The 13,270-nt window shown below is 43.3% G+C and overlaps 1 protein-coding gene across 3 annotated transcripts in view; it reads left to right on the top strand.

Moving 5' to 3' along the window:
• The window catches only part of LOC126471556 (glutamate [NMDA] receptor subunit 1), a 524,350-nt gene that overhangs the window by 220,245 nt on the left and 290,835 nt on the right, over positions 1 to 13,270 (top strand). For all 3 annotated transcript variants that reach the window (XM_050099783.1, XM_050099785.1, XM_050099784.1), the window contains one exon: positions 9,523 to 9,696. In XM_050099783.1, coding sequence (XP_049955740.1) covers positions 9,523 to 9,696 — 174 coding nt within the window. The remainder of the gene's footprint in view (positions 1 to 9,522; positions 9,697 to 13,270) is intronic.

Raw genomic sequence — 13,270 nt, forward strand, 5'->3', positions numbered from 1 at the left:
TAATGTGAGTCAGTCACTCATCAGTGCGTGAGTGATTGCAATTCCCGTTTCTGTACCACCACGGATGCCACGTAACTGTACTTGACTAGCAGCACATGTAATGGGCCTAGTTGTCTTTTGCCGCGTTGAGCAAAGCACAGAATTTCTAAACTGTCTACCAACCTGGCGTCTTCAAGCGATGTTATCCCAGCATACATGTAATACGTAGATCTTGAGCTCGCTGTTTTTTCTGTGAGGTTTTAATGGAGCTAACAAGAAACAGGCTAAGGCTTCCTCTTACTGAAATAATAAGTTCCAAAGTTTATACACATGCCAGCAGTTGTTTTACTATGCAGACTTCTTCAGATAAAATTACAAACTGTACAACGATGAGGCATAGTAATGCACACGCCAACAGTTCACAGGTAAAGTTACTAATCATTCTTATCACTAAAAATACAATTGTTTATCATTTATTTTCAAACTGAGTAGCAACTATTGTTAACATTTCACAGACCAAATTACACTCTGAACTACCTGCTTAGTTTCGATATAAGAGGCGAACTGCAATCCAGCCAAGCTACCTGTTTGGCCCCTCCACTAACGACTGAACTGTTTGAAGCGAATCAATTTGCTAGACAGTCATTCGCTGCGAAGCTGATTACACGTGAAGTAATTCGGTTCCTTCTAGCTACTCAAATGTTTTCTAAAAGTTGACATTAAAAAACACAATTATGAGTTTTGGCGCGCAGACCAGAGGGTAATTCAGTAACCTTTTATTACAACAGCTAATCAGAACACAAGGCGCTTCAGTTGGCATAGTTTCCCGCCACCGTTGTAGCTATGTAGAAACATCTGTTGATCCTTCCTCACTCTATCTCATAACATCAAAAGATAAGTGACCCTTATAAAGCTGGAATGATCGATCAGCCACTCCAAAGTAACTAAGATATGGCGATAATAAGTATTCATTAGTTCAAAATACCTTTAAGGCCGGAATTATTCATCAAATAGTCATTCATTTACACTAGGAAATCTTAAATTTAGCACCAGGATTTTGTCATCATGAGACCTCTGCTGGAATTACACGCAAGCCAGTTCTTCAATCACATAACTATCAGAACACAAGTAGATTCAGTTTGTGAAATCTCAGACCTCTGCTGGAATTACACGCAAGCCAGTTCTTCAATCACATAACTATCAGAACACAAGTAGATTCAGTTTGTGAAATCTCCCACTATAGGTGTAACTGTGTAGTAGCGTCTGGCGTTCCTACCTCACTCTACGTTATGACGTCTTGATTCAACTAATGTATGACTGAGAAGTGATATGTGGGAACAACTATGGCTCCAAGCACCATAAATGTTACAATAGTCAACCAAATAGACCACGTCACAGTACGATATAAATCAAATAGTTTGGTGGCATGAAGTACAGATTCAGAAGTCAGCTATAAGGGCCAGCAAAACTCAGAGCTTGAGACAACGTGGAGAAAGTAGTTCGATAAAACGTCGAAATCCTTAATAACACCAGCATAAAAGAATATTTCCTACTCCTACTGCTACTTGACGACCACTGAAAAAATACAGGAAAAGGAAATTAATCTAGGACAGAATATCTAGCTATTAGTTGGGATCAAGCCTGTGCAAAACGCCAACTTAAGCCACTGGAAGTGGAAGGGAATTCTGAGTGGGTCAGGGAATTTACGTAGCTGAGAGCAATATTCACATAAGACGTAACGTGCCAGACATATAGCCGGCCGCGGTGGCCGTGCGGTTCTGGCGCTGCAGTCCGGAACCGCGGGACTGCTACGGTCGCAGGTTCGAATCCTGCCTCGGGCATGGGTGTGTGTGTGATGTCCTTAGGATAGTTAGGTTTAAGTAGTTCTAAGTTCTAGGGGACTTATGACCTAAGATGTTGAGTCCCATAGTGCTCAGAGCCATTTGAACCATTTGAACCAGACATATATCAAAGAGATGATGCAAGCTGTGATTCGATCCGGTGTGCCTCACAAGGAATCCCTTGAGTGTGGGGTCGCAAGTTCAAGCTTTAGTAAGGCTCACTTGAAAGTGTTGTGTTAACTAACAGCTATGACTGGAAAAATACGAGGCGTGTTTTTTAAGTAAGGTCCGTTTTGTTGTAGACACTAGTAGTTCGTGCGCATACCGCAACGAACGCGTGCGTCGTGTACCGGCATGCCTCGAGCAAACTGTGCCCAGTTTCAGCTCTGTGGATAACCTATACTGTTCTGTTCTGTGCTTTCAAAATGTTTAAGACTATCAACTCGCCCGCCGCATATGAGGTTCGCTCAGTGATACGGTTTTTGTCAGCAAGGAACCTATCTATTGCAGAAATTCATCGACAGATTTGCGAAGTGTACAGTGATTCTGTTATGAGTGAAAACAAAGTGCGTAAGTGGATGAGAGAATTTAAAGATGGCCGTGACAACGTCCATGATGAGGACCGCTCCGGTCGCCATTCTTTGATTACAGATGATTTGTTGGCTCCAGTTGAAGTGAGAATTCGTGAGAACTGGCACTTCACAATAACAGGTCTCTCAAACGAATTTCCTGATGTGTCGAGATCAGTGCTTTATAACATTGTTTCTGAACACCTAAGGTTTAGGAAACTGTGCTCTCATTGGGTCCCGAAACTCCTAACAGAGGACCACAAAAACAAAAGATATTTGAGTGTGTGATGAATTTCTTGACTCGTTATCATGGAGAAGGTGATGGCTTCTTGAGTCAGATTGTAGCTGGAGACGAAACATAGGTTTCGCATATCACGCCCAAATCGAGCAACAGAGCATGGCATGGAGACACACACACTCGCCTGTAAAGGTGAAGGCCAAACTGATTATGTCCCAGGGCAAAATCATGGCGTCAGTGTTTTGGGATATTCATGGTGTTTGGTTGGTCGACTTCGTGCAGTGTAGGAACCACTATCAATGCAGAAGCATACTGCCAAACCCTGGGAAAGTTACGCAGAGCAATTCAAAACAAGAGATGCAGCATGCTGTCAAAGGGAATTTTCCTGCTCCATGGCAATCCAAGACCTCACACTGCAGGTGAGACCCGCGATTTATTGGGCAGTTTTGGCTGGGAAGTTTTAGACCACCCACCCTATGGTCCTGATCTTGCGCCAAGCGATTACCATCTGTTTCTCCACCTCAAACAACACCTCAGTGGCAACCGTTACAATGATGACGACGACGTGAAAACGACAGTGAACTCTTGGTTATCGGAACAGGTGGTAAGTTTTTATGTAGACGGTATTTTAAAATTGGTTGAGAAGTATATGTGTTTGAACAAACTTGGCAACTATATCGAAAAATAGTGAAGTATGTACTGTCTGAAAATAAATTTACTTTTTTGAAATAACCTTTCGTTGTGTACCTATGTTCAAACGGACCTTACTTAAAAAAAAAAAAAAAAACCTCTCGTATTAGCTGCTAATGACTCACCACGTGCATCTGAAGGGCCACAAAAAATTAGGGTACTGGAGGTGCAGAGATCAACCTTCTATGGCATGTATGTATTATACTTCACAAAATGGACAACGTCGACATTCAAGAAATGTTCAAAGCAAACCACTAACTTGCACCATGAACACAGAATGAAAAATGGCGCGCCATAGTGGTCAGAAAGACTTGCACCATCAAGATCAAAGGCGAAATCCTTAGTAGTTACAAACCGTACAGGATTTTCAGTTAGGTATCCACTCTTACAGAATGCATATAGAATCATATTGGTGTAACAGGGTGATGAGAACTGATGGAATTTGATGGCATGTAACTGAATGCGAAACAGTCTGTCGTGGAGCTTATCGTGAAACTGGCTACCCTTTAGGCATAGCTGCAGATAGTGCGAGAATTTGTTTTATAGATACAAAAAAAAAAAAAAAATATTCACAGGCTGAATTCGTCTAGCGGTTCCGGGTGGTATGAATTACAATGTGACACACTTTTCAGGGGGAATAGTTTGCTCTAAAGGAGTGTAATTTTTATATGCAGACCAGAAATCAAGCGAAAGCAATTTGTTTTGACCAGCTATTGGCCAAAATCAGTGCTGATACCAGTTATAGTTCTCCTAGGCCCATTTTCCCACTCTTGCTTGCTGTGACCTAAACATTCCGTACTGCCCTAAAAAGACCACACACACGAGAAAAAATCATAGGTGGCAGAGCATCTCCCACTTCTCGTAGCACAATAAATAACTTTCTAGTCAGTTTAAAAAATAGATTGGCAGTCGGTATAATTGTATACGGTGGCGTTTGTTTACCTCTGCTACAAATTTTTAGGCCCATTCCGCAGTTAACTGTGCACCGTCAAGTTGAAGCATTGTTTGAAATTTCGTTATTTTATGTGTTGAAATTCCGTAACACCGTTCGAAGTTATGCAGCTGTCCACTGCTCTCCTTGAAATCACTGCAATCCATGTCGTGCACAATGTGCAACATAGTAGGTCACTATCATGCAAATCCTGCATATTGCATCGAGCATCCTTGAAACTCGAAACACCAGTTTTTGTAAAAAGTGTGCCTTGTCCTCCCTTGAATTTCCGTATTTTTTCTTATGCAATACACGGTCATACTGCTCCTAACTTATTCGAAATATGTTTATAATTGTATTTTTACTATGCTGTGGATGATATTCCATGTATGCAATTTATTTACTACCCGCTCCTTGGACAACGATTATTCTTTACTACGTTTCACTGGAGGGGAGATTTGTGGCGTCCTATGTGACAAGGATGATGAACTGTTTCAGTATCATCTTCACTTGGCAAAAACGTATTGTCATCATTGTATTCTTCATGTACAACTTCCGCATAGTTTGGCATACACGACACCACACATTCCAATGACACATCTTGCAGAAATGCTGTTTCATCTGCCACTTCTTTGTCACTCTGTGAAATTCTTTGTGTTCCTTTTCGACGAAATGTCAGTTTCAGCAACTGTTGTTGTAGATATAATGCAGTGTTTGCTTTGTTTATCGTTGCTATTGCCAATACTGTGGTTCTGTGGTAAGCCCTGAGTGAGACATTGAGTGTCATAAATATCATTGGCCTTTTGCAACCTGGCACTGACAGAGTTCCTTGTCAGTCAACTTGTTCAGCCACAAAATCTGTTGTGGAAACTCAAACTCCATATAAACATGGCACTAATTCAAGCAGTGATATTCTACATATCCCAGACAGGGAGTAAATGGAAACTAAAATTTCATGACCTTCTTGTGTTTGAACCAAAAGTCATAAGGGAAAATCTCCGATTGAGTACTCCACTGCAGTCTGGCGGTCCCAGTACACACGTGAGTTTTGTGGAAAACATAGCACTCCACACATCGAAGTTCTGATACGAAACAAACATCTAGTGTGAACATATACGATTCGAATAGGGATTCACTGATGGCGTAAAAAATAGTTAGATTTTGTTTGTAGCCAGTGACTGGAATAAGAGTTAGTGACTGAGTGACTGAAGCCCTCCGCTCAGCAGCGACGGCCTAAATACTTGCTGTCAAGAGGGTATTGGTGGTGTGTTGCTTGCGAGTCTGTCTCTGACCTCTCTCGTGATAGGTGTGCTTGATCCAGCTCCTACTATCGATCTTCGCACTACATCTCTGCCGGCTGGTGTGTTGGCGGCAGCTTACGCCAACACATGCCTCATCCCCCTCCTTCCCTCCCTCCCTCCCTCCCTCCCTCCCTTCCTCCCTCCCTCCCTCCCCCCTCCCCAAAATGCTGCACCGTTGTCGCGTAGGGAAGATGCAAATGATAACAGGGAGGGAGGAGGGAGGCTGGACGCTGTACGTAGAGACGGGCTGGGAGCCGTGACTGGAGGATGGCATACTCCCAAATGCACCCCATCATCGGGCTTGTGAGGCAACAGGAACATCCTTGGGAAAATTGCTGCCAGGGCACATGTCCAGGCCTGAGGGCGTGTCCTAAGGCGATGTCGACGTCGCCGACAGGTCCACGTCCATCGGGTCAGCGAGCGGGGACGGCGGTAACGAAGGAGCATCGTCCATCCGCTCCTCCTGGGGTGCCCTGGTGGCACCAGAGGCTGTCTGGGAAGGCCGCATGGTCCCGCGAGGCCGTGAATCTGGGGGAAGAAAAGCAGTAAAATCATGGGGCAAATGACACGCGCAAATTTTGTTCTGGTGGTTGTGCTGCAAACCATTGGGGCCTGCAGTCAGGTACACAGAAAAGCTAATGTTTTCCTGGGTCATGCCTCTTTCCGAGCGCCCACGGTTGCCATAAACCCTGAAAAGAACAAGATTGTGTGACGCAAAGTGATACTTGCGGACCATTGGCGGCGCCAGAAGCTGCGGTGGTTGTAGCAAATGTAGTAGCATCCGATGGCAGCCGCCATTCAGAAGTTCCGCCGGTGATGGCCCGTCTCATGGGTGGGAGCAATAAGAGGCGAGAAAGAGTTACAGCGCCCGTTCCCATGTGTGGGTGGTGCGAAGTTTGGCCATCTGTTGTTTAAAAGTGATTACGAGGTGTTCTGCCTCTCCGTTGGACTGGGGGTGAAACGGAGCACTTGTTAGTTGACGAATGTCTTTTCGTTCACAAAACAGTTCAAATCACGTGAAGTGAACTGTGGTCTGTTGTCCGACACAAGTACTTCTAGCCATCTCCAGGGCAAAAGGTTGAGGACAACACTTGTATGGTACTACGGTACGCGGTCGAGATCATAGGCACTGGAAATGGAAACTCGCTAAAAGAGTGTACCACTATGAGCACATGAGTGTTCCAAAATGGTCCTGCAAAGTCAATGTACACTCATTGCCATGGCGATTGAGTCTTAAGGCAAGCTGCGAATGTCTGTGGCGGAGCGAATTGGTTTTCCGCACATGCGCGACACTTTGATGTCATGTATTCAATGTGAGTGTCCATGCCCTGCCAAGTACTGCGCCGTCGCGCTAACTGTTTAGTGTGAACAATTCCCCAATGTCCTTGATGGAGCAATCGCAATACATCCTTTTGTAACTCTAAGTGCACGCGATTGTCCACTGTCATTTTGAACTACAGTCACACCCTGTTGAACTGAAAGGTTACGCCGTCGTGCAAAATGTCGGCGCACAACTGACTTCTAGATACTGTTCAATGAACGAGCCCAACACGTGCGAATGTAATGAAACAAAATCTTGAGATCTGGGTCTGCTTCCATAGTCTGTACAATATTTCTGTAGTGCAAGTGAAAAGATTCCAGCAATTCGGAGTCATCGATTTGGCAACAAGCTGCGGCAGATGCATCAAAATCAGAGTCTGGGCCAATCGGAAGGTGAGATAGGGCGTCTGCTTTGCCATGCTTTGCCGTAGTTCTATGCACAATTTCATACTGATACTGCGAAAGCAACAAAGCCCAAAGTTGCAATTTTTGAGCAGCGCGTGTAGGAACCGGCATTGACGAATAAAACAAGGACTGCAAAGACTTGTTCAAAATGGTTCAAATGGCTCTAAGCACTATGGGACTTAACATCTGAGGTCATCAGTCCCCCAGGCTTAGACCTACTTAAACCTAACTAACCTAAGGACATCACACACATCCATGCCCGAGGCAGGATTCGAACCTGTGACCGTAGCAGCAGCGCGGTTCCAGACTGAAGCGTCTAGAACCGCTCGTCCACAGCGGCCGGCGCAAAGACTCGTGATCTGTCACTCAAAAGAACTTGCAGCCTTACAAATAATGATTGAATTTGGTCACACCAGACACAATAGCGAGATCCTCTTTTTCAATTTTAGAATGATTGCTCTGAGTTTGAGTGAGCAACTTTGAGGCAAAAACAATGAGTTTGCTTTGTGCATCAATTCTGTGTGAAAGCACTTTACCCCCGTGAGTTTCCTCAGAACCACGACCACCCTGAAGCAGCGTATAATGGGGTTCAACCTGGAAAAGCTGTTTCAAAGATGATTTGCAGTATACGTCTCAGTTCCTGCTCATTTTTTCTGTTGGACTAATGGTTTGCACGTAGCGAGCAAGAGAATATGAAAATCTCTCGCGTAGGTTTCGAAGGCCTGATAGAACATCTGTTTGTCTAAAACGACGGCGATAGAGGCAGCGGAACCGCCTTGTATACTTATTTTCAAGTTATATTGTGTAAACTATTTCCCTTGTATTGGATAAGAAATTATTATGATACTTGAAGTATTCTCCGGGATAGACTGTAATGTGGCTTGCAGAATTTAGACGCAGAAGTTGTTTTTATTACCTTATGCGCATATCTCATCAACATAAACTGCTGTTATTTAACGGTATTTGTCACTTCCTGTAATCTCCTGTAAAATTGTTCTGCCAAAATTTTTACTCTAGAATACATTGTATGTCTTACAAGTGCAATACTCTTCTACAGAGTGATTTTTTCCACCGTGTACAAACTCTAGGGATTAATCGATGAGGGGATACGGAACAAAAAAGTCTAATGAACTTATATCTGGAATTGCGCTGTATCACATCCACTACAAAGTGAGTCTGCAAGAGAAGTGAATCGGAATCGGACACAACGTTACCAGTTAGTATGATAGGAGAGGGCGCTAGGGCACGACGTATGAGGAACAGTAGCGACCTCTAGAAGGGAACCATGCTTACTGTAACTGTGGCTGTATGGTACAGCGCAGATTAGACCGCAGTTTCTGTAAAAAAAGTATGACTGAATAAATGGTCTCTAGCATGGAAATCATGCATTTCCGGGCATAAGTTCATTAGACCTTGAATCATACTGGAATCATTAGATCTTTTCTGTTCGTATCCTCTCATCGATCAATCCCTTGAGTTTGTACACGGTGGAAAAAATCACCCTGCATACAGTATTTTGATGATGTCATTATTAGTTATATATTTTTTACATATGAGATGAAATATTAAAACAATATGTTTCCTTAATAGAGAATAAAACACTGGACTCGCATTCAGGAATTCGGTGCTTAAAATCCCTATATGCCCATCCAGATAATTTTTCCCGTGATTTCCCAAAATCGCGTAAGGAAAATTTCTGGATGGTCTCCTAGCTTGTGCTCCGTCTTTAATGACTGTCGTCGAAACGACAGTAAACCCTAATCGTCCTTCCTTGTTTTCGTAAATAAGAAAAACTTTTTAAATGTGCATTTCGTGACAGATATCTCATCCTATTGATTTGTCTAAAGTGTTCTAATAGCTACAGTTTCTTTCTTCTCTTAAAAATTATATTTGTTGAAGTTGGAAAGCAACTGAATGGTGCATAACTTTGCATAATGTTTACAAAAGTATATTCATTTTCATATGCATAACTCAGTTGCTAATTAGCAAACGTGAGAGAAAAATCTGAATTCTGGTTGAGAAACTGAAATCGCTAATCATCAGTTTCAGCTGAATTCTTACTCTGATACAATTTTCAGAGCAGTTTTAAAAACACATGTTGGCAATGACAGCATGACACTACAGAAAAAAAGGTACACATGCCAGAAAATAAATGCAATTTACATTATTAGAGTTAACTGTCTAAAATTTTAAGATTAGCAACGTTCGTTTATTTTTCTTAGAATTAATAAAATTGTTTCTGTTACAGCAAACAGGATTCTGAAGTGGTGTTTCGTGATGCTGAGTTACTAAACATGATGGAAGTTAACTACGTCTGGATTGTGACAGAACAAGCACTTGAAGCTCCAAACGTCCCAATGGGTACACTAGGGCTAAAACTAGTGAATGCTACAGTAGAAACAGATCACATTAAGGATAGTATGTGAGTTTTAAGTTGACTATTTATGGCATGGTGTATACGTAACATTACTGCACAAAATGAAAACACGTCAAGTGCTGATAGTTGTAATTTACTTATCCACAGGAAAAAATGTAATATTAGATCTCACGATGAAAATGGTTACAATTTTCGGCGCCGAATTTAATTTTGTAGTTTAACAACAGATATGTACAAACTGTCAATGTGAGGTAGCTGATCCCTAACTTATTGCATTAACATCGCTTTAGTATTAGTTCTTAGTAATTGTGCAGTGCGGCAGTAGAGATTCATCACTAATATCGCAAGCAACGACATCTGAAAGCCAGCTAGTTATCTTCATACACTGCTTAGCATTCAAGAGGAGACCCCCGCACACCCATCCACGTCCTGATGTAAGTTCTCCATGCTATCCTTAAATCACTTAACCCAAGAATCACGATGCTTTGTTTGCAGATAACACTGCGCATTTTCTTCCAGATACCTGTCCATTCCCAATGTGTGCTCTATTTCCAATACATCCATCGTCCTCCCTTCTTTCTCTTTTTAGATCACGTGCAGAAGGTTTTGTGTACAATATCCGTACTGCATTGTTGGCTGCGAGAACCCGAGAGGTTGACGCAGCCTCCTAATCGGATAGGTAATGGTGTTGCTTCCATAGCACTGGAAATAGGGGACGTCAGCTGCATAATATTTCGTTATCGGGAACAGAAGCTACTCTCTGACCACTTTTCTTCCACTATAGCTTCCACTGATTTGCTCTCAGTTTTGAAGCAACTAAGGCTTTATCGTCAGTCACTTTAGCACTGTTATCGAAGTTATATGCCACTGTAAATATACCCTGTTTATGTCCCCCAAGTATCTCATAAGACTGCCTTATACTCACCACGCATATCCGACAGGTGGCTATAAGATGGCGTCCACGTTCTCTGTGCATGCTGTGTTGTGATGTCCACCTAAAAAGTTGAAATAAGGCTATAAAGGGCCAATAGCCGCCATTCTTCATCTGTAGTGATGTTTTTCCTATGTATTGAATATAAGTTAGCATAAGGATGAATTTGCAATGATAATATACAACAGGAATGGAAATGCTCTATTATTAGTTTGCTAGCGTTCATGGTGTAACACTTCCCGTTTCTGTCAGCGTACATTCCCCGACGCTTTGCCGAAGTGATTTCTGACGTTCCCTAAGGTAGCGTTGAAGGCCCTCTGTTGTTCCTTATCTAATAAACGATTTAGAAGACAATCTGAGCAGCCGTCTTAGGTTATTCGCAGATGATGCTCTTGTTTATCGTCTAGTAAAGTAATCAGAAGATCAAAACCAACTGCAAAACGATTTAGATTAGATACTTGATGGTGTAAAAATTGACAACTGAGCTCAAACAATGAAAAGTATGAAGTCATCCACATGAGTGCTTAAACGAATTCGTTAAACTGCGTTTACACGATAAATTAATCAAATCTAAAGGCCATAAATTCAACTAAGCACCTATGAATTACAATTACGAACAACTTAAATTGGGAAGAACACACAAAAAATGTTTTGAGGAAGGCAAACCAAAGACTGCGTTTGATTGGCAGAACACTTATAAGGTGCAACAGACCTGCTAAAGAGATGCCTACGCTACGCTTGTCCGTCCTCTTTTGGAGTACTGCTGCGCGGTCTGGGCTCCTTAGCAGATACGAGTAGTATTGACGGAATACATCGTGAAAGTACAAAGAAGGGCAGCATGGTTTTTACTATCGAGAAATAGGGGAAAGAGTTTCACAAACATGAAACGTGATTTCGGGTGGACATCGTTAAAACAAAGACGTTTCTTACTATGAAATTACAACCCTTAGCTGCTCACAGACGTGGACATATGTCAACGGGGACAGATTAGAATGTGTGCCTCGACCGGGACTCGAACCCGGGATCTCCTGCTTGCATGGCAGACGTTCTATCCATCTTTTTGGGGGGGGGGGGGCGACAGATGAAAATGTGTGCCCCGACCGGGACTCGAACCCGAGATCTCCTGCTTACATGGCAGACGCTCTATCCATTTTTTTTAACGATTACCACTTTTTTTAATACCCAGACTATAAGTATCTGAACCTGTCATATTTTTTTTGTTTCAAAAGAAAACAAATACTCCATTTATACTGGTTTCTCCTTGCAGTAAACGAAAATTAGTCTCTTTCGTCTTGATGGCGAAGAAGTAATCTTTTGGAACAAAAAACGTTTCTCAAAGCCAAAATCAAATTTCATTTTCCTTTAAGAAGAAATTAAGAGGAATAAATAAGGTTGGTTGGTTGGTTTGGGGAAGGAGACCAGACAGCGTGGTCATCGGTCTCATCGGATTAGGGAAGGATGGGGAAGGAAGTCGGCCGTGCCCTTTCAGAGGAACCATCCCGGCATTTGCCTGGAGTGATTTAGGGAAATCACGGAAAACCTAAATCAGGATGGCCGGACGCGGGATTGAACCGTCGTCCTCCCGAATGCAATAAATAAGGAAAAGTTATCGTCGTGCCACTTGTAGTTAAAGACCAGTTCTTACAGGAGCGCCTGAAGTGTCTCCGCCTACAGCAGGCCAGCTCGTCCAAACGTGTCTTCTCGTTGCGTAGGCGTGGGTTCTGGGTAGCAGATCTATTCAGTTCGGTTCTGTTAATACAGTTTTCAGCTTCTCAGGGCTTGGACGTTCCAGCTACGAGGTGGGTCATCGAAGGTGCTCCGTAAGAAATTGGAAAAATGTTGCTTATAGCGTGGGTTGCGTATCAGGACGCAGTGTCGTTCATTGACATAAGTCCAATATCCTAGCATAGACTTGTCGCCAGAAGTAAACAGATAGCGGATCGTGTGGCCACAGATCCAATTCACAGAGTGAGTTTTGGCGGAGGGGTAGAAAGTCTTATCGGGGTACAAAAGCATGCGGACGTCGATCTGAGCTGGTGTCTGTCGAGTAAGAAACGCCAAAATTCGCAGCGCAAGTGTCTAGACGTCGAACGCTGTGCCACAATGGAACCGGTGGACATCCGTGTCATCCACTCCACAGTGGGTGCAGAGGGATGAATCGGCGAGATGGATGCGGTGCAGACGCTCTCGGTTAACTTGTTTGCCATTCACCGTGTTGTACTACTCTGATTGAACGTCTGATTCGAGAAAACGCGCATGGATTGCCTTCCATATGTGTCGCCACACGTACTGTGGATACTTACGTTCGATGGGATTGGACGGGCGGCACTGTTGTAACAATTCGGAGACTCTTTTCGTGAGGTACAAACGCGTAAGTGGTAAGGACCGGTAGACATAACTGAACTCCAGGAAAAATCGTTGGATGTAATAAAAGGGGGTTGGAATGGTCGATACCAGTACTGGGGCGGACAAGGAGGCCGGCGCAAAGGTGTGAAGCAGGAGGCTAGTAAGGCTCTGCGGGCAACGATGCCAAAGTTTTAGTTGGGAGCTGACGTAAAGTGCCTTGACACGAGTCGGCACGTGGATGAGTCCCACCCCGCCACGATCTCGTGGCAGTGCAAGGGGTTCATATTGCACCTTGAATAACATCCCCGAGCTGACGAAGGAGCCGAAAGCGATCAACAGTCG

This window comes from Schistocerca serialis, chromosome 3 (genome assembly GCF_023864345.2).
Source record: "Schistocerca serialis cubense isolate TAMUIC-IGC-003099 chromosome 3, iqSchSeri2.2, whole genome shotgun sequence".
Taxonomy (NCBI): domain Eukaryota; kingdom Metazoa; phylum Arthropoda; class Insecta; order Orthoptera; family Acrididae; genus Schistocerca; species Schistocerca serialis.